Source organism: Saimiri boliviensis, chromosome 18, assembly GCF_048565385.1.
Source record: "Saimiri boliviensis isolate mSaiBol1 chromosome 18, mSaiBol1.pri, whole genome shotgun sequence".
In the NCBI taxonomy this organism is placed as follows: domain Eukaryota; kingdom Metazoa; phylum Chordata; class Mammalia; order Primates; family Cebidae; genus Saimiri; species Saimiri boliviensis.
The window spans coordinates 9010183-9029034 of record NC_133466.1 but is presented as its reverse complement, the minus strand read 5'-3'; the positions used below and the strand labels follow the sequence as shown (position 1 = coordinate 9029034).

The following is an 18852-nucleotide window of genomic DNA, read 5'->3' as shown; positions in this document are numbered from 1 at the left end:
CACATTTGATTCCGTTTAATTCAATAGAAACTATTAAATATGGGACAAAACGTATGAGTGTTGCCTCTGGAATAAGTGGTCTACCAGGCATTGTAGCTCTGCGCTGAGCCCAACCTAGAAGAGAATCTCTTCTTTCTTCTCCTACTTGAATAAACAGATCACACGGTTGAAAACAGAGAGTTGTATGAGTTGTATTCAGGACTTGGGGAGTAAACTCTGCATTCAGACATTTCAAACCTTGATCATGGCATAACCCTAGACTGCATGTTTTACTACTTTCTCCTTGGAAGTCTTTGGTGCTAAGGTTACGCTGCTGGCAAGACACTGACCCACGCTCAGTGGCTTTTTTACAGGCTCCTAAACCAAGGCTTCACGAGAGTTCCCAGGGCGGTATCTGAACAGGCTTCTCTGTGCAGTTACTTAACACCACTATCCACTCAGGGAGGGGCTGTGTCTTCAGAACAGCTGACCTTCAGTATTCAGCAGGGCCCTGAATCGACCTACAAGAGGTCTTCAGTGAGAAATGAAATACTACAAGAACTAAGCAGTAAGAAAACTACCATGTTTTCAGTGACTCCAAGAAAAAAATCCCCAAGACATTCGCCTCAGACAGAACGATGCCATTTCTAACAACAGCACTCTGCGGCAAGTGCTCCGCCATTTCCAGTGTGAAGGGAAGGACTGAATGGTCTCAGATCTGAAAACAATATACTGGCTATTAAAATACAAAGCAACGTCAATTACCTCCAGAAAAAAACCAAGTAACTACAGCAACAGGGCAGAATTTGCAGTTCATTCATCCATTCATTCATTCATTCAATACAAACAATATCTGAAGCGCTTGCTGAAGGTAAGGCATTAAATTAAGTGCTATACAGCACTGAAAACTCTCCCCTGCATTCAGAACACGGGAATTCCCAGGCTGATCAGCAACACTGACTACTCACAGCTAAGGCTATGCCCTAAGGACCAGTGGGCACCCCTGCTGGCTACTCTGATTCCCCAAAGTCAGATGCCCCATCCCATGGCCTTCAGAATTCAATAAAAACTATGAATTCCCACCAAAGGGAAATGTTTCGTTCCGCTTTTTTAAAAAAAATTTATTCATTTATTTTTTGAGACAGGGTCTCAGTCCCGTTGTCCAGACTGGAGTGCAATGGCGCGATCCTAGCTCACCGCAGCCTCAACCTCCTGAGCTCAGGTGATTCTCCTATCTCAGCTTCCCAAGTAGCTGAGACTACAGGCACGCACCACCACACCCAGCTAATTTTTTTGTATTTTTAGTGGAGGCAGTGTTTTGCCACTTTGCTCAGGCTGGTCTCAAACTCCTGGCCGCAAACAATCCACCTACCTCAGCCTCCCAAAGTGCTGGGATTGCAGGTATGAGCCACCACCACTGGCCTATTTTTTTATTTTTGAGACAGGGTCTCACTCTGTTAGCCAGAATGGAGTGTAGTGGCTCAGTCAGAGCTCACTGTAGCCTTGAACGCCTGGGCTCAAGTGATGCTCCTGCCTCAGTCTCGCAAGTAGCTGGGATTATGAGCTCAAGCCACTATGCCTGGCCTTTGCTTACCCCCTGCTGATCATCCATGAGCCTCCCTGCCATCTGGCCCCTACCTAGGAATCTCTGCATCAACTGCAATGACTCACTTAAAGATAAGAAATGGAGGAGGCTGGCGTGGTGGCTCACGCCTGTAATCCCAACACTTTGGGAGGCCGACATGGGTGGATCATGAGGTCAGGAGTTTGAGACCAGCCTGACCAACACAGTGAAACCCCATCTCTACTAAAAATATCAAACAATTAGCTGGGCATGGTGACATGTACCTGTAATCCCAGCTATTCGGGAGGCTGACGCAAGGAGAATCACTTAAACCTGGGAGGTGGAGGTTGCAGTGAGCCAAGATCATTGTTTTTTGCAATTCTGGAATTGCACTGCACTCCAGGCCAGGCAATAGTACAAGACTCCACCTCAAAACAAACCAAAACCAAACCAAAAAGCAGCAACAACAAAAAACAAAGATAGGAAATGGAGCTTTAAGGGTATGAAGTAGCTTGCCCAGAGTGACACTGCCCCTTGGTGGCAGAGCTGGTAACACGGGCCTGTATTCCCTGGCTGGCACTTGGAACACACGGTTACATGTTTTTTGACCATTGCTCATTTCTGAACACAGAGAAGGGTTGGACTGCCACAGAGCGAGGCTGATGGCTGAATGCCTAGGAACCTGACTTCTGAGGTTGCCTCTGAATCCATCTTTCTGCCTGAGTTGGATGTGCTAAGGTGAAACAGGGATTCTTTACCCCACCTGGACCAGCCTGGAGCTTCTTCTGAAGGTTCAAATGATGGCAACTCTTTCATGGCCTGGGAAGGTCACGATAAGAATGCAAGACACCAGGAGAACTATTTTAGAAATTAACTTGGGCCAGGCGCAGTGGTTCCGTGTGTAATTCCAGCACTTTGGGAGGCTGAGGTGGGTGGATCATGAGGTCAAGAGATCAAGACCATCTTGGCCAACATGGTGAAACTCTGTCTCTACTAAAAATACAAAATTTAGCTGAGTGTGGTGGCACATACCTGTAATCCTAGCTACTTGGGAGGCTGAGGCAGGAGAATCGCTTAAACCTGGGAGGCAGAGGTTGCAGTGAGCCAAGATCGCGCCACTGCACTCCAGCCTGGTGGAGACTCAGTCTCAAAATAATAAAAGAAATTAACTTTTCTTTTTCTTATTACAGAATGGTACATTAAATGTTTATTTTCACCATTTCGAATTCGATGAGTAGCAGGAGTGTGGAAGGATGTAATACCACTTTGATGTGAGTGGTCACATCACATCTGGTTTGATGTGCTACCACTTTGGTGCTTTCCATGGTCACACACAGAAAATGCTAAACTCTGTGAAGTGCTTTCGACTAGTCTCTCTGCATCTATATCCTGCTCCAAAACTACAAGACTCAAAGTAATCTCATATGACAATCTGCTCTTGCCAATGTAAGCATGCATAAACCATTTTTATTTTTTAACAGTTTATCAATCTAAAAATGCTGGAGAAAAGGTTTTAGAAACTTACCAATAAGTATATAAAATGTTTCTCCCATGAGCGTTGAATTAACCAGAACTCCGCCGATCTTCATGAGGTCACTGTAATAAATATCGTTGGGCCACTTCACTCGTAAGTTGATATCCTAAAGGGAAATCTGCACGTTAATTAAAGCAGTCTCAGGACACAAGGGGCCCAGGCAAGTCACTGAGCTAAGGGAAGATAAGCAGAAGCTAAGGTAACATGGACCTCATCCTCCCCTCGTTTTCAGATAGCCAGTCACTTCTTTGGGACAATCCAGTATTGAAGTGCCTCTTGGGGCTAGGAGGTAAGGTAAAATACCTGAAGAACATGGTCTGCATTAAACCCCAGCATTCTTCCCCACCTCTCAGCACCATTTCTCATCATCCTAAACACTTTCTGAAGATGCCTACCTTGTAAATTAATTCATTATGTCAGTATCAACCATCACCACCACCATGGAGTAGCTAACTAACGTGCTAGGGCAGAGGGTGGGAGAAAACAGTAATCTCAGGCTGTGTCTCCCTTCAGGAAGCCATGCTTGAGAGACAAAGATGGCCCTGAATTAACAAAGGTCATGAAAGGCAGGTAGAAATGTCTTAAGTACAATGCTGTGGGCAGGGTGCAGAGGCTCACGCCTGCAATCCTAGCACTTTGGGAGGCCGAGGTGGGCAGATCACGAGATCAGTGAGTTCGAGACCAGTCTGACCAACATAGCGAAACCCTGTCTCTACCAAAAATACAAAAAAATAATTAGCTGGGTGTGGTGGTGTACGTCTGTAATCCCAGCTACTTGGGAGGCTGAGGCAGGAGAATTGCATGGACCTGGGAGGCGGAGGTTACAGTGAGCCAAAATCGCGTCATTGCACTCCAGCCCAGGTGACAGTGCAAGACTCTGTCTCAAAAAAAAAAAAAAAAAAAAAAAAAGAATGCTGTGAAGACGCAGAGGAGTAATTCAGTTTAGCAAAAGCCTTGCAGAATTGCTAATGGCCCCCTGGGGTCATGGAAACTGACTTGTCAGGTGACCTATTGCCTCTGCATCCTAAATAGTGTGGTCTGGTGGGGAGCTCTGCCTGTCATTAGCTCACAGAATGGACCAAGAGTGGACAGTGTCTTGAACGAGGCCACCCAGACCTCTGCCTATCCACTGTGACTCTTAATTTGGGACACAGAGACTGGGCTAGCTGAGTGGGTGTCAGAACCAGCAGGTCTTCTAAAGCTGGGGCTGGCAGCCAGGCTGTGCCATGGGTGGGTGAAGGAAGCCTATCTGGAGATGTGAGGCTGGAAGAGAACATTCAGGAAAATAAAGCTCAGGGACCAGAGAGTAGCCGATGGCCTCCAAGTTCCATGGGCCAGGCATGGCCCTGAGCCCCTTCTCAACACTAGTCAACATGTTACTTACACCCAGCCCATGCGTTGGTGCTAGCCCATCCCTAGGGAACACAGGGAGAAACAGAAGTTTAGAGCGATTATGTGGCTTGCCTGAGATTCTATCACTTGAAAGCCACAGAGCTGAGATTCAAACCTTTCTGGGTGATGAATCCTATGCTATAAGGCCTGTTGCTTCCATGAAATCCCCTTCCTCCTTCCAACAGGCTTTCTTTTGACCTCAGCCAGTTAAAGCATATTAGAAGTCATCTGCTCTAAAACAGCAGTTCAGGCTGAGAAAAAAAATGCAGGAATAGGAGGGGCACAGAAGAACCAAAAGTCTAAGTCAATAAAGTACCGGGGTTTGCAATGACCCTGAACTGATCAACAGCTTCACGTTTCTTTTCTCTCTAGAACAGGGATTCCCATTGGGAGGGGTGGATTTGGCAGTGCCAGGAGACTTTCTTGGTTGTCACAGCCTGAGGGAGTGCTACTGGCATCTAGAGAGTAGAGGCCGTGGAGGCTGACACATCGTTTAAGGCACAGGACACCCCGATGACACAGACACCAAGACCCACATGTCAATCGTGCCAGGCTGAGAAAGTCTCCTCTAGGAAACCTGTGACTGGAAGACTCTGCTCTTCGTCACTGCCCCCAGTTCCCTTTCCTGCTCCTCTCTCGCCTTCCCACATCCCCCTGTGCCCGCCACGTGGCCAGGGGAATGGGCCCCTGCCTTGGCAGCGGGAGGGCACCTGTGGAATTCCCAGAGCTGTTAAGCTCCTCCCCCGCGTGCGCAGCTGCTGGTGCCTAGCGGGCCCTGCACATGGGCTCCGGCTCGCCTTCACATCTTCAAATCACATCGGTTCATGAAGTAGCTTGTGAAACTCTGGGTTCTCACGCAGGTAAACAGGACCAACATTTCCGATGAAGAGGAGGCCTGTGTGTTGATTTTTCATTTTCCCAACCGTGTATTCCAACAGTTGCTGTGATCCTCCCATGTAAAAAAGACCAAAATGAGACAAATCCTGGTTTGAAGAGCGGCTAGTTTCACGGGAGATGGAACAGGAGCACACATCACTCCTCTTCAAAGCCACACACGGTGGATACCATGAAAGAGGCTTAAACATTGCAAGTGCTGTCCAGTGCTGGAGGAAAGAGCTGGAAGGAGCTGGAGGGTCTGAGAATGAAGCAGAGCTGGACCTTAAGGATGAACAGAATTTTAAGAAGCAGAGAAGAGAGCAGGGGGCAGGGGTGCATGGGTGGAGGGAGGGTGCTGGGCCCAGAGGAACTTCACAGAAGAAAGAGCAGGAGTGAGAACGGACAGCCCAAGGCAGGCTCTGGAAGGAAGGCCCAGGCACCAGTGGCCGCGCACATGGCGGAGGAGCTTGACAGCCCTGGGAACTCCACGGGAGCCCTCCTGCCTCTGGAAGGAATGTTCCAGTGAGGCCGCCGTGGGTCTGGGGAGGGTGGTCACGATTTGTGTGCTGAAGGTGACATCTGGTTAGGGACCAGTTGGGGCCCTAATGAACGCCATAACAAAAACGAACTCCAAACAACAGGGGCCTATTTCAATCATCCAGTAGCTGCACTGTGTCAGCTAACTTGGCTATGTTAAAAAAGAAATCCAATTCAAAATCAAATGTCCCATCATATAGGTGAGGCTGGGCGACTAACTGTGGAAGAGGGGAAGAAGCTTATGGAACAAGCTTCTTAAGGACCACAAACTCCCCCAACCCCGTTCACCGCTGAAGATGAGCTTCCCACTTCCATCCTGGCCCCCCAGCACCTGGCACACGCAGGCTCTGCGCACAGCAGGTCCTCAAAGAATGCTCACTAAGGGAACTATGGGCTCTAAGGTCAAAGTCAAGGCCATGAAGACGCTAAACAGATCAAACAGACTCATTTAACGTTCTCAGCTCAACGTTTGTCTTACTTATTTTCCTAACACTAACCTGTTGCTAGAGTTAAAGGTAATTTCTCCCATACCAGGACGATTTTTAAATGATTGCTATTATTACTTTTTGATACGGAGTCTCACTCTGTTGCCCAGGCTGGAGTGCAATAGCACGATCTCGGCTCACTGCAACCTCCGCCTCCCAGAGTCAAGCGATTCCTGTGCCTCAGTCTCCTGAGTAGCTAGGATTACAGGTACCCACCACCATTAGCCATGCAGGCTAATTTTTGTGTTTTTAGTAGAGATGGGGTTTCACCATGTTGGCCAGGCTGGTCTTGAACTCCTGACATCAGGTGATCTGCCTGTGTCAGCCTCCCAAAGTGCTGCGATTACAGGTGTGTGGCACCAAGCATGGCCAGGACTTTCTAGTTGATGGCTTTCTGCTAGACAGAATGCACAGCTCAGGTGCTAAAGGCCAGGCACCCGAAGCCCTGAAACGGTGTGATACCCTCAAACCATCAAACATGCCAGGATGCTGGGTGCATGGTAGTAAACATCTGTTTCCGCAATGTGATGTAATACAAGAAACAGAGACGTCAGCAATGACTGCATCCGTGGAATACTGAGAATTCATACACAGTGAATGTGAGGGCGTGGCTACATCACAGAGGGATTTGAGGGGCAGTGGGGAGGACTATTTCTTCAATGAAATGATGACAGGGCCTCCAAGTGTCCTTGGAGGGTCAGGCTCTTAACATCTTGCTTCAGGAATCAATCCAGTTGTGCCTCTTTAGCCTGCCATTAAGAGCTGTTGGGGGAGGGAGGCAGGGATCTCCTCTTTATATCCACATGAAATTCTTCCAGCAACATTTGGGAGGGGGCTATGGGAAGTGAAGCCCGACTACGGAAGGAAATGCTTCAGTCACTGGGTTAACTGTTCCCTCTTGCTTGTCTTTTTAATAATTGACAACAAAGCATCCAGGAGTAATGGGCAAGCAGGCGCACAGGTCCTAGCAGCTGGGGGAAGACGGCCCCAAGTGACCTGCACATTGTGCTTGGCCAGCAGTGGACAAAGGATGGCTCCGCCAGAGCACAGATCTGGTAAACGGAGGTAGAAAGTGAGAAAGGTTTTCAGGTTCCCCGAATAACCCTTTTCTTTTTTCTTTTTCTTTTTTTTGGAGGGGGATGTAGTTTTGCTCTTGCTGCCCGGGCTGGAATGCAATCTCGGCTCACCGCAGCCTCTACCTCATGGGTTCAAGTGATTCTCCTGCTTCAGCCTCCCGAGTAGCTCGGATTACAGGCATGCGCCACTATGCCCGGCTAATTTCGTATTTTTAGTACAAACAGGGTTTCTCCATGTTGGTCAGGCTGCTCTCTAACTCCCGACCTCCGGTGATCTGCCTGCCTTGGCCTCCCAAAGTGCTGGGATTACAGGTATAAGCTGCGCCCAGCTCCCTTTTCAATAGAAAATGCAGATGAATAACTTTCATCCAGTCCAATCAAAAACATCCAGTGCTTCAATCAAAAAACAAACACGGCCAGGCGCGGTGGTTCAGGCCTGTAATCCCAGCACTTTGGGAAGCTGAAGCGAGCAGACTGCTTGAGCTCAGGAGTTTAAGACCAGCATGGGCAACATGGTGAAACCCTGTCTCTACTAAAAATACAAAAAAATAGCCAGGCATGGTGGTGTGCACCTATGGCCCCAGCTATACAGGAGGCTGAGGTGTGAGGATTACTTAGGCCCGAGAGGTGGAGGTTGCAGTGGGCCGAGATAGTGCCACTGCACTCCAGCCTGGGTGACAGAGTGAGATCCTGTCTCAATTTAAAAAAATAAATGCACACCACCACCAAAAACTAAAGCACAGCCCTCATCAGGCTGTTTGAGAAATCTGAAAAACTGGGCAGAAAGGGAGCCCTGCGGAACGAGCGCATTCGGGCAGGCCTGAAGCAGCATTAGCACTTGCCGCGGCTCTTACAGCTCCGAGAGCACACCGCCGCCAGTGTGCTACAAACAAGAATAGGCTGGATTCTGCATGCGTCGTAGGGACGCCGAGGGAGACCGAACTGTACCTACCTGATACTCGGGAATGGACCTCACTGCTTCCACGACAGCCACAGACATCAGATGCTGGACAAACGGAATCCTCTGTCCCAGCTGGGATCTCAGTGGGATGGAGATGAGCAGAGTAGAAAGGGCGCATCCCGTGGGGCTCAGCCACGCATTCCTTCCCCGTCCTGGAACACACGCCGCAGTGGGAAACACGCTACCTTGCCACGTGGACAAACGCAGACACACATCATGCCAGGACCACACACTGAAGAGACGTCTCACTTAAATAAAGCTAGACTTATTACAATGCTTGAATATTCTGGGCTTAACTCAATAAAAGAAAAACTTTTTAAAATCGGAAGCTCTGTGGCTGAAAAAGTTTCCAATAATTAGCGTAACGTTTTGCTTCTGTGAGCCTATCATTTGTGCATTAATGACTCAGAGTCTTAAGTGTATCTGAATGTGACTATAAGTTTAATTCCCACCATACAGTCCTGAAGGCAAACACAGAGACATTGGGAAACTGAGCTGAATCTATACGGATCCATGAGAGGTCCTGGAAGCCACTGTTTAGAAGTAATTCCTACCATGGCGATGGTTGCACAGCCCAGCAAATATGCTATTAAGCAATAGCCACAGAGCTGTATACTTTATTTATTTATATTATTATTTTTTGAGGTGGAACCAGGTTGGAGTGCAGTACGTGTGATCTCAGTTCACTGCAACCCCTGCCTCCCGGTTCAAGCAATTCTCCTGCCTCAGCCTCCCAAGTAACTGGGATTAAGGTGCCCACCACCATGCCCAGATAATTTTTGTATTTTTAGTATAGACAGGGTTTCATCATGTTGGCCAAGCTGGTCTTGAACTGGCCTATGACCTGCCCACCTTGGCCTCCCATAGGTGAGCTACCACGCCAAACAAAGCTGTATGTATACTTTAAATGGAGGAGTTCTATTTCAATAAAGCTGCTTAAAAGGGGATTCCTGATATTAACTGCATTATTACTTCTCTTTCTTCTTCTTCTTTTTTTAAAGAGATAGATCTTGCTCTGTTGCCTAGGCTGGAATGCAGTGGTGCGATTACAGCTCACTGGGCTCAAGTGATGCTCCCAACTCCAGGCTCCCAGGTAGCGGGGACTACAGGTGAGTACTACCACACCTAGCCAATTTTTGTATTTTTTTTAAGAGATGGGTCTTGCTAAGTTGCCCCAGCTGGTCTTGAACTCCTGGGCTCAAGTGATCTTCTGCCTCGACCTCCCAAAGTGCTGGGATTATAGGCATGAGCCACCGTGCCTGGCCTACTTTTCTTAAAATTGAAGTTAGAAAAACAAAAGAATCCTAATGAGAGGAAGAGTTCATCAAAGTTCTTCTAGAATGTCTTTTAAAAAAAATCCACATATGGAGATCCATAGCTTCTGATAAAAAGATGTTTTTTTTTCCCATTTGAATTATGTTTGAAAGACACATTCAAGAGAAAGAACTGAGAACAGCAGATTTCTTATTTCTTTGGTTCTTATGAAAAAGTCGTAAGAGTCTATGAGGGAAGCACATTTGGGTGGGTGTGGTACTGGCTAGGGGCAGGGAGGGGCCGTGCCCTGGGAGCAGCCCCTGTACAGGGTCAGACCCTGGATGGGTCGGGAGGATGCGGGCTCTCGCCTCTGGGATCTGCAGGTGGTGATCCCTGGGCAGTGCTCTGCTTCTCTGTGGTCACTGTGTGAATGGGCATGGTGCACAGCTCACTATGTACATGCAAGGCCAGAGCCAGCTGGGGTGGGAACCAGCACACAAAAGGCCTCTCACGTGATGCTCAGTACAGACACAGAAGGCTCCTTATGGAGAACTTTCAGGAAAACAAATGTCTCTAGAGCACAGCGACGATCTACAGATTGTGAAGCTCAGAATTCATGTAGGTCACATTTGCCATCACAGGCAAACTCCCAGTGATTCATAAGCATTATGATCTGAAGAGAGTGCTTTCGTTCTACTAAGGCTGAACCTTCTGATCACTCCTTCCCTCTCCCTCTTCATTCCAGGTGGTTATAAACATAGACACTACATCTAACTTGAGTCCCCAGATGATCAGCACATGCATTCAATGGGCTCCTGGGCCATAAGAGTTGCAGAGTTTAGAAAACAAAATTAACGGCTGGGCGCGGTGGCTCACGCCTGTAATCCCAGCACTTTGGGACGCTGAGATGGGTGGATCACCTGAAGTCAGGAGTTCGAGACCAGCCTGGCCAACATGGTGACACTCCATCTCTTAAATTAAAAAGAAAGAAAGAAAGAAAGAAAACAAAAGTAACAACAATGATAACAAAGGATGACTGACCTTTGCCCTGGGTCTGCCGGGCTGCGATTGCTATTAAACCCATTTCCTGCGGCATCTGAAACATCAACCTGCGAACGGGAGAGAGACTGGTCAGGCTGGACATGGACACACACGCGCACACCGACGACTCACACAGGAAGGACACTGTTTACGTGCATCTGTGGGTGTGTGGCCACGAAGGGCCAACTTTGGTTTCCACTGGCCTTCAGGAACGTAGAGCCAGGAGGGATATCACCCTCCTTTCTAACCTCAGTGTGAGAATGAAAAGAGATGAAGAAAGCACCTTTTAACATCAAAAAGAAGCCTGGGAGGGGGCGTGTGTACCTGCCTGAGCTGTAACTCTGTTTATGTAAGACTCGGTTAGATTGTATTGCATCAGAATATCCTACCACGTCCTTTCTCCCCCAACTCCCAATGTGTGTACCTTCTTCAAGTGACAACTGGCAATTCCAGACATTTGTTCCTACTTAGGGTGCGTTTCTGTTCGAACACTCGAACACAATCATAACAGAAGTTTCTGATTATTCAGAAAACCAATATGGTGGCAATAAAGCCGTTTAAAAGACACACTATCCCCTGAGAACTAATTATGATTTAACTATGGTAAATAAATCCACACCTTCTGAGGACGCAGGAGAGCCCTGTATCATTTTAGGCTTCAGTCCTGCTTTTCAAATGGTTTCATTTAAAAGAATACAAACTTTCCTTTGGGGGAGAGGTAGAAAAGTACACTACATCCCCACCAAATGAGTCGATATTAACTTTTTCCAAAAAAAAGGAAAGGAAAAAAATCACACCAAAAAACCCTACTCAGAATTTCCTGCAAGCTGCGCTCTCCCTGTTTTAACACCGTGGTATCCCAGTGGGGCCGCCAAAACAAAACAGCACACACTGCAGCAGGGCGGTTTCTCCCTGCACGCCCGGGACCTGTGCAACAGGTGGGGTGCAGGCGCGGTCTGAGGCAGGATTCAGCAACAGAGCACAGATCGGGTTTAGCCACTTTGTCAGTGCAGCTGAGAGGGCCTCTTTGATTTTTTTCTTTTTTGGAAGGAGGGGGGCGGCCGGGACAGCGATGCAGAAGAGATGGCATTTTGCAGTAACATAAAGTCTCTAACAGTAAGTCTCCAGGCTTCCACAGTGGCCCTGCTGAGGACAAAGGAGCTCCAAAGAAAGACCCCGCTCTGAGAAGCTCATCATCCTCCCCTCCCGGCTACAGAAACTGGGTGGAACTTTACAAATGGCTGCGACTCGGTAAGAGAAGACAAATACTTAAAAGCAGAGAAAAACAACAGTGTCCACTGTGCACCGATGGCTCACAGAGCTCCATCTGATGGCGTATGCAGACCCCAGTTAGGACAGGGGGAATCCAGAAGACCCTTCACTTGTTAAAAAGACATCAGGCCACACAGGGCAGGGGCTCGGCTGTGAGACAGCTGTCTTCCCACACGGCTGCTGGCAGGCACAGGACGCTCTTGGGGAGCAGGCCGGCCTCGCCGCCCATGTGCCAGGCCCATTTCCATCTCACATGAAATACAGCTCAGAAGTATTTCTCTTGGACACCATGAATAACTCATTGAGATCAAGTGTGCTATACAGCCCTGGGCTCCAAGAAGAAAGCGTCCTTTTCTTGTGTTGGACGGGCAGAAAATCCGAAGAAGGAGTCTTTGTCTGTGTGGGGAGTTAATTGTCTTCCAGGAACCTCTGCTTTCTGGAGGGTCCGGCAACCCTTCACCTGGCTTCCTAAGGCCCAGGGCTCTCGAGGTGATGGGGCGGGGGCTGAGGGGATGATTTAGCACATTGTGAGCAGATTGCAAAGGCCATCTAGGACGTTCTGTAAATAAACATGTAGACAGTAGACAGTCGTAGGCTATAGCCAGGGATGGTGATGGGAGGGGCAGGAAAAAGGTTGGTTCAGAAACCAAACACAGACTTCTAGAACAAAGAGAAATGATTAAGGGAACATATGCACTAAACTGCTAGAGGTTTGGCAGCAGTTAACAGGGCATATTAATGAGAAGAGGGAGTCTGTGTTGAAGGCCAGGAGGAAATTCTGCAAGGAGGGAGACAACAGGGGAAGGAGCTAATAATGCTCAGCTTGAGACAACTGGAGGCCGCCAGATTTATTTGTGCTATCTGAGATAACTCTGGGGCCAAACCGCACGGCTCACGGTCAACAAAGCAGCATTTATAAACCTTGTCAATTCTGCATTTCTGAAAATGAAGCTGCTTGAGTTTGCTTAGCAGAAAGGAGAGACCATAAATGCATTTCCATGCATCCTTAGTGGATGATGTCCTTACAAAAAGAACAGAAAAAAAAAGGAGGGGGTTACATAATGATGACCTCCCTGCCTCTGTATATTTTCCTTCCTTGCTGGCAAAGGTTGCGGAATAAAACTTTCTGTGAGCGGCAGCCGCGTGCACTCACTGCGGAACCAAGCGGCACTCAAGAAAAGCGCTCTGTTTTGTACTCTCGTGCTGAGTCTGAAGCATCCGGAGCCCCCGAAGGGTCACTCTGCAAACAAGATAGGCTCTTGGCCACTAAAGACAGCCCAGTACCCACGGAGGCTCTGCCAGTGGTACTGCCCTGATTGTCACATGGTCCTTAAGATCAAGCTTCAACGATTGAGACTAACTTAAAGACAGGCCAGCATCAATTAGCGAAAAATCCCAATGAACAAAAATGTAAATTCAGACCAAGTTCATCTACTTTGGGGTTCTGAACTTAAGAAAACAGTCCACAATCACCACAGCCTGAGCACGGGTTTCTGGCCATATCATCAAGGTCACAAAGCTGCCTCCAGAGCTAGGCTCTCAAACAATGCTGCACTGCAGAATCACCTGCAGTTTTAAAACACAAAGCAAAAACAAACTGATGCTAAGATCCCGGGTTCCCTCTCAATCCCAGCCTTCAGAGCCAGAGCTTTGGTGTGTCCCAGATGATTAGAACGCAGCTGGTCCAAAGACTGGGGTTCTAAACCACTGCTCCCAAAGCTATTTTTCAATGACTTTTCTTTTTAACTACATTTCTTTTAAAAATGTTCCAGAGATACAACATCAAAAAGGCAGTGATTCTCCTCTGGTTCCTTCAGTGACTGAAATGAAGCATCTCATTATTTTGAGATTTACTAGGGCAGGACAACAACAGTCCCAGGAACGGAGAGCTTTCATCTTCTAGAGCCAGAGCGGGGTTGGTAGCTGGGGACAAGGAAAAGGGGAAAGGAACAAAGAACAGGCATTCCGACACCAAGTGTGCACCAGAAGTGCCACTACGTGGAAGACAGTCACTTAGTGTGTCTGAGTCCCTGCTGGTGTTCTGTCTCGCTACAGTGGCTTCATTCATGAGCACCAGATGTCAGGCCTACCAGACGTCGTTTTTAGCCTCATGAGGCATAGTAAAGGCTGGCGTATCACGCAAACACACACACACACGCACGCATGCACCCATACATACATACATACATACACACACACTCGACTGCCACCTCAATACGGCAGGTTTCCAAGAGTGAGCACACCAGCCAACATGGCACCATCTTTCCACTCACTATAGGATCTCTCCAAGGTCTTTTATAAATGAATGAATGGGCAGGCCATAGGGAAGGGGTGTCTTCGGCTCTAGATCTCAAGATTCCACACTGCATGCCAGCCAATGGTTCCTGTGACTGAGCACCCACCCACATGCTGAACCCTTGGTATGAGCGATGTTCTCATTTAAATGTCCCAGTGACTCTCAAGACATGATCATTGCCAAGTAGTCTCATTTTACTGCTGACAAATGGAAGCTTCACGGGAGAAGCGGCCTGGTGAGATCACAGAACAGTCAACCAGGTTTGCCTGGCTCAGAGGCTTATCTTCTGACTCACTAGGAAAGGATCTTTTGCTTTTATCAAAACAGAATCTCAAGGTAGAAACACCACCTGCTTTTTTTTTTTTTTTTTTTTTTTAATGAGACAGAGTCTTGCTCTTCGCCCAGCCTAGAGTGCAGTGGCATGATCTTGGCTTACTGCAACCTCAGTCTCCTGGGTTCAAGTGATTCTTGAGCCTCAGCCACCCAAGTAGCTGGGACTACAGGTGTCCGCCACCATTCCTGGCTAATTTTTATATTTTTAGTAGAGATAGGCTTTCGCATGTTAGCTAGGCCGGTCTTGAACTCCTGACCTCAGGTGATCTGCCCACCTCGGCTTGGGAAAGTGCTGGGATTATAGGCGTGAGCCCCCACACCCACCCAGCCAACCAGACTCTTAAAACACATTTGTGTAAGTTTAATAGTCCTGGAGGTTATTGGGCTTTTTAGAAAGTTCTGGAAATTTACTTCCAAGTAATAAAATCAAAATGGGGTTCTTGCTTTATCTTTTTTTTTTTTTTTTTTTACTGAGAACTGAAACAGAGTCACCTTACATTTTCAAAAAGTAAACACCAGCAGCTTTGAGGCCAAGTTCATCAGTTCTGTGCTACGTGTCTGAATAGGTATTTTCCCAACTCTGTATGCATTCTGCTTCAAATACTTCATTTTCCTTATGAAATTTACATAAATTACAATACTAATAAGAAGAAGTTTCTTTACCTACAGAATAAAGACGTATTTGAAACATCTGGGCGAACAAAGAAACCTGAAGGTAATGGATTCTTTCCTGCAGAAGGGCAGCTCCCCTCGGCCACTGGAGCCCTTGCCTTCCTCCCCAGGTACCGTCACCTTCAGGGTAATCACAAGGAAGAATGCCCTGCCTGCCAGCTGGCCCAGAAACCAGGGTGCCTTTCACCACCCTGATGCCCTAAGCGTCACCCTGCTTTCCCTCTTGTGGCTCCCACCTCTCTGCAGAGCCTTCCTTGCACCCCGCCCTGCCAGAGATCAACCAACATGCCAGAGCTCGCTTGCCAGGGATGCTTAGCACCAGCTTAACTCTTCACTCAGTGGGACAAGGGGCCTCTTTCTTTCAGGCAGGGTTTTGCTCCTCGACACGCCGGGTTTATGGCCCTTGTGAACGAAACCTGGTTCGGAATCCAATTCTATAACGGATTTTCATTCCGATGGTTATTTTCCATCCCTTGCCCCCAATTCCATTTTCTACCCATCTCTCCTGGCTCTCTGCCTGTGGGGGCTGAGCCCCTGAGACCTGAGTGGGTTCGTGCTTCTGGGTGGGTTCTGTGCTGGCAAGACATTTTATATCCTGTTCCCTTACTGAATTCTTGTACTGTTTGAGTTTAGTTTGATCATTTATTCTCAAGGTTTCCCAGATATACTGTAATATCATCCACAAACAGAGTTTTACTTCTTTTCCAAATTTTTTTTTTTTTTGAGACGAAGTCTCATTCTTGTCCCCCAGACTGGAGTGCAATGGTGTGATCCGGGCTCACTGCAACCTCTACCTCCCAGGTTCAAGTGATTCTCCTGCCTCAGCCTCCTGATGTAGCTGGGATTACAGGCACCTGCCAGCACAACTGGCTAATTTTTGTACTTTTTTTTTTTTTTTTTTTAAGTAGAGACAGGGTTTCATCATGTTGGCCAGGCTGGTATTGAACTCTTGACCTCAGGTGATCCACCTGACTCATCCTCCCAAAGTGCTGGGATTACAGGCGTGAGCCACTGTGCCCAGCCTCTTTTCCAATTCTTACGTCTCCAGTTGGCTCCTGTGTCCACTTGGATTGAGTAATATCTGCAGGACAATGCTAAGTATTACAGCAGTGGAGGGAGTGAGTGTATCCTGGCCTTGATCCTGGCCTCTGTGGAGGATGCTCTTAGGTGTCCCCAAGAAGCAGGATGCTAGCTTTAGGACTCTGGATCTCACCCACTCCGTCCCAACTTTGAGTCTTTGGAAAACACGATTTCTTCCCTTGCTCGTTCAGGTCAGGTGGCAGAACGCCCCTCTCTGGGACACCTCCAGCGCGTGTTTCCCTTCTACAGGACTCTGAGTTGGATCCTCGTCTGTCTGCAGCCCTGATGGCTGCAGGGATCGAGCAGGGTGAGGTGGGCTGTATCCTCAACCCGATTTCAACAGGGACACTTCTGCTAGGAGAGGAGAATGGGCCCGGATGAAAAGCTGCCCTTTCCCAGGTTTCCCGAACCATCGCCCTCCTTCATCCTGTCTCTTTGCCTTCATCCTGCCTCTTCCTGCTCTGTTGAAAAGAAAATGCTCCCCATTTGTTAATTGTTGAGTGTGTTTGCTGCTCTTTTATTTTGCTTGACATTTTATAATCAATCTTCTGTATATGTTTATATATGCTTTTCTATTTAAGCTTTTTTTTTTTTTTTAAATCTAAAAAACACAGTACCATACCGCCAGAGGTGTCAGGAAACACGCTCAAATAAGGAAGGGCTCCAAAGGCCGCTCTGCCAACAAAATGCCAGTAAAATCTGAAACCCAGCTTCAGACACACTGGGAACGTTCCAAAATGTAAAACTTAAAGAACTTCTTTATTCCAGTAAATCAGCTTCCCTGTGAATACCATCAAAATCTTGGGCTTTAATGAGTGAGGGAATATCAGAGGAAGGGGTGGAGAAGGAAAGGATTTGGACGAGCACAAAATTTAATTTAAAAACTATTATGAGAAGTTTAATTTCCCCTCCCCCAACCAAACACATAAATCTTTTCCATGCATTTTCTTTGTTTCACTTTTTCCTAAAAAATCTGGGGAGAGGGGCCGGGCACGGTGGCTCAAGCCTGTAATCCCAGCACTTTGGGAGGCCGAGGCGGGTGGATCATGAGGTCAAGAGATCGAGACCATCCTGGTCAACATGGTGAAACCCCGTCTCTACTAAAAAATACAAAAAATTAGCTGGGCATGGCAGTGCATGCCTGTAATCCCAGCTACTCAGGAGGCTGAGGCAGGAGAATTGCCTGAACCCAGGAGGTGGAGGTTGCGGTGAGCAGAGATCGTGCCATTGCACTCCAGCCTGGGTAACAAGAGAGAAACTTGGTCTCAAAAAAATAAAAAAATCTGGGGAGGGAAAGGCATCTTGAACCAACTGAAATGACAGAGAGTCAGTGGAGTTTTTAATAATAAATATATGTTTATTGGATTCCTATGAATTAAAGTGCCATATTAGCTATATGGGAGGATGCAGAGAAATCGTAAGCAAAATCGCATTCTCACTGAACGTGTGATCAACCAGGGAGAAATGACATCGAGGGGAAGGAGAACGAGTGATACAAGGCCTCGGGTCTCTTAAGGAGGAGGGACAACAGAGGTGTTAGAGTTGGGGTGGGGATGACTACTTTGAAAGGGGAGGTCGGTGCACAGTACACCCCAAGTGCGCTGAAAGATGTGAGCATGTAGGCAGAATGAAGCTGGCCTTCACAGTTCATAATTCCATCCACAGGCAGCACTGCGTGCAGCCACATGTCAGCATGGGAACTTTCCGGGGCCAAGAAGCACGGAACACGTAAGAGCCTGGACTTCCCAGGTTTTCGACAGGTCACGTGTGAGCACGGGCTTGTGGGTGTCGGTGTGGCGCAGCACCGCCACATCTGCTCTGAGTGCAAGTCCAGCTCAGTTTTGGATGTTCCTCCAAGAGCAGTCCTTCAGGGCCACTGTGGGGCGAGCCACCTCTTGGGTAGGCCATTTGCACTCCAGCACAGCCTCTGCTCCTAACTGTGATGGCTGCTGGTTCAAGGACCCCCTGCCATAGCCAGGAAGCACGGAAGACCCCACGGAGGCACTTGGCTGGGAAGACCCGCTGGGGTTACCTGCCTATGCTGAGCCTTATCTCCTTGTAGAGAAAACTGGACCGAAACCCTTCAATGCCCAGGGCCCCTAGGGAATAAAGGTGCCACGCTGCATCAGAGCCCTGAGCAGGGCACTGTGGGCATGCAGCCACACTGGTTCTTCTCCCCTGGTTTCTTTTTTCATCATCAAATGGACATGATGGAAACCTCCTTTGCAGTCTCTCTTCTAGGACAGGAAGAGGCACCTACATTCCAGATGCAGCCATTTTACATCAGGCGCTGCTTCCTGGCCCGAGGCACTCGATCACAAGGATATTCCGCTCTCTCCTTCCTACCTCACATGACCCTACGGAAAGTTAAGAAAGGAGGAAAAGACCTGTGAAGACACCTGATCAGCTGCCAGGGTTATGCAGACAGTGGTTCTGTTTTTTGTTGTTCCACGGCTGATAAAATGCCCAGGTCACCTGTGCCGATGACCAGACCCAACCG

At 48.0% G+C, this 18852-nt stretch overlaps 1 protein-coding gene across 15 annotated transcripts in view; it reads right to left on the bottom strand.

The window, feature by feature from the left end:
- Positions 1-18852, bottom strand: part of HLCS (holocarboxylase synthetase) — a 234429-nt gene that overhangs the window by 17153 nt on the left and 198424 nt on the right. For 12 of the 15 annotated variants that reach the window (XM_074389292.1, XM_074389295.1, XM_074389285.1 and 9 more), the window contains 3 exons: positions 10700-10767; positions 8396-8589; positions 3069-3183 (listed from right to left, as the gene is read on the bottom strand). In XM_074389292.1, the coding sequence (XP_074245393.1) occupies positions 3069-3183; positions 8396-8589; positions 10700-10767 (377 nt within the window). The remainder of the gene's footprint in view (positions 1-3068; positions 3184-8395; positions 8590-10699; positions 10768-18852) is intronic. The other 3 variants (XM_074389287.1, XM_074389288.1, XM_039480577.2) reach the window with 1 other exon arrangement.